The sequence below is a fragment of the Oncorhynchus gorbuscha genome, linkage group LG13 (genome assembly GCF_021184085.1).
Source record: "Oncorhynchus gorbuscha isolate QuinsamMale2020 ecotype Even-year linkage group LG13, OgorEven_v1.0, whole genome shotgun sequence".
NCBI classification, from domain to species: Eukaryota; Metazoa; Chordata; class Actinopteri; order Salmoniformes; family Salmonidae; genus Oncorhynchus; species Oncorhynchus gorbuscha.
The window spans coordinates 80,148,693-80,150,480 of NC_060185.1; the positions used below are offsets into that span (position 1 = coordinate 80,148,693).

The following is a 1,788-nucleotide window of genomic DNA, read 5'->3' on the forward strand; positions in this document are numbered from 1 at the left end:
GCCCTAATTAGTCGTTAGCATACCTTTTTGGTTAGCGCAAGTAACCCTGTGACAAGTCTGCTGCTCATAGTTTTTTGTTGTTGCTCTATCCAATGAATGCATCATGCCCCTGTTAAGTCATAAAGATGTTGAAGCGGGGGCATGGTTTTAGATCAAAAGTCCTCTAAGAAGCTCGCATGAAGAAAAAAAGACTAACCTCCATATTTTTTTTTATTGGTGGACTGCCTGGTTTTAGCGACATATCTAACAGGGTTCCCATTTCTAAAATATTCCATGACTTTCCATATACCTTACAGAATGTACATGACAATGGACAAAAGCTCACTGGGCAATACAATGTGGAAAAAGAACAGAATACATTTTTCTGATCATTTCATTTCCAAGGAGTGATCAATATGCAAAATTCCCTGACTATCCCTCTGGAATGCACATCAGAAAATTCCATGACTTTCCAAAAACAAATCACTGACCTGTGCGAACCCCGACTACACAAAAAATGAAAACAATACTATCTATAAGTGGATAATAATGATGACTCATAGTATTTCAATATCATTAATAATATCCTGATTATTCACAACCTGATTAGTAAAATGCTGTGTCAGGATGAAAAGAACGCACCAAACACAAGTACAAGACATAAAAACTGACATGATATTTAATGAGAAATACACTAAACTGAAAAATTGTACAAATTGAAATAAAATAAAAAATTGCATTATTCTTATAATTTCTTGTACTTATTTTTTACATAGACTCTTCCATTCCATTATTCTCCATGATCATAATATTTCACAGCACAATCCCTCCTTGGATGTTCAGAAATTACATGACTGAAGTTGAGATGGTTTTTGAATGGCATGTTGGGCCTCTGTGGTTGAGTTGTGGGTTCTTCCGCCTGGTCGTCTTTCTTGGCCAATAGCAGCCTTTCCCTCCTAAGAGCCTACACCTCTAAATATGGGGTCTGCGGGGCATTGGACACATCTATCTGCCAATCTACGGGCTGGCTGGGGACACGCCCACACACAGGGTCTCCCTATCCTTCCACACACACACTAATATACAACAAGCACTATCAGTAATATGAGTTGGTGTTCTGTCCGGGTTGTGTATCTGGGGAAAAGAAAAGAACACACCTGTTATCAACACACCTAAAATGACTGGAAATGGTGAAAATAAATGTCACATTTAGTGATTTATTTTCTTGTTTGGTGCCTGATGAATGTGACCCTGGGGTTAGTACAAGGCTATAGCAGATCTCACTAAAGTACACTGACACAATGAGTCTCTTTCTTACTTGAGAGTTGTTGTTGGAGCTGCCTGACCAGTGCTGCGGTCTGCTGCTGCTGTTGAGTCTGCTGCATCTGAGTCTGCTGCATCCCCTGTCGTGGGAACTGACACACACACATATTTCGGTGGTTGAACGTACAGACTATAACTTCACATCATACCTAATTTGAGAGGAATGAACTAATAAAGAAAATACTGTGACCATGACTTGGGACTCATTGTCTCTTTCCAGTAGCACACATTTAGAAAAATAGATGAGGCAAGAGAGGTCAGAGATTCAGAATCCGAAAATTGAACCAATGTTTGAGACCGTTGACAAGATTGTCCGTCCAAAAACACAACATTTAGGCCTTTGCGCATATGCAACTCGTCCCAAAAATAATTGACTTGAGTTTAACTTTTAATGGGAAAAACAGAATTTATAAGATACAAATTCCTATTAATGCATTTCTGTCTGGCTACGTCAGTCTTGTACTAGTGAATCTCATATCAGTACTC

At 38.9% G+C, this 1,788-nt stretch overlaps 1 protein-coding gene across 1 annotated transcript in view; it reads right to left on the reverse strand.

Annotated features, from left to right (window-relative positions):
• Positions 1-631: 631 nt before the first annotated feature.
• The window catches only part of med12 (mediator complex subunit 12), a 44,576-nt gene continuing 43,419 nt past the window's right edge, over positions 632-1,788 (reverse strand). The window contains exons 43-44 of the mRNA XM_046295892.1: positions 1,298-1,394; positions 632-1,113 (exon numbers count right to left, since the gene is read on the reverse strand). Coding sequence (XP_046151848.1) covers positions 1,076-1,113; positions 1,298-1,394 — 135 coding nt within the window. The 3' untranslated portion in view covers positions 632-1,075. The remainder of the gene's footprint in view (positions 1,114-1,297; positions 1,395-1,788) is intronic.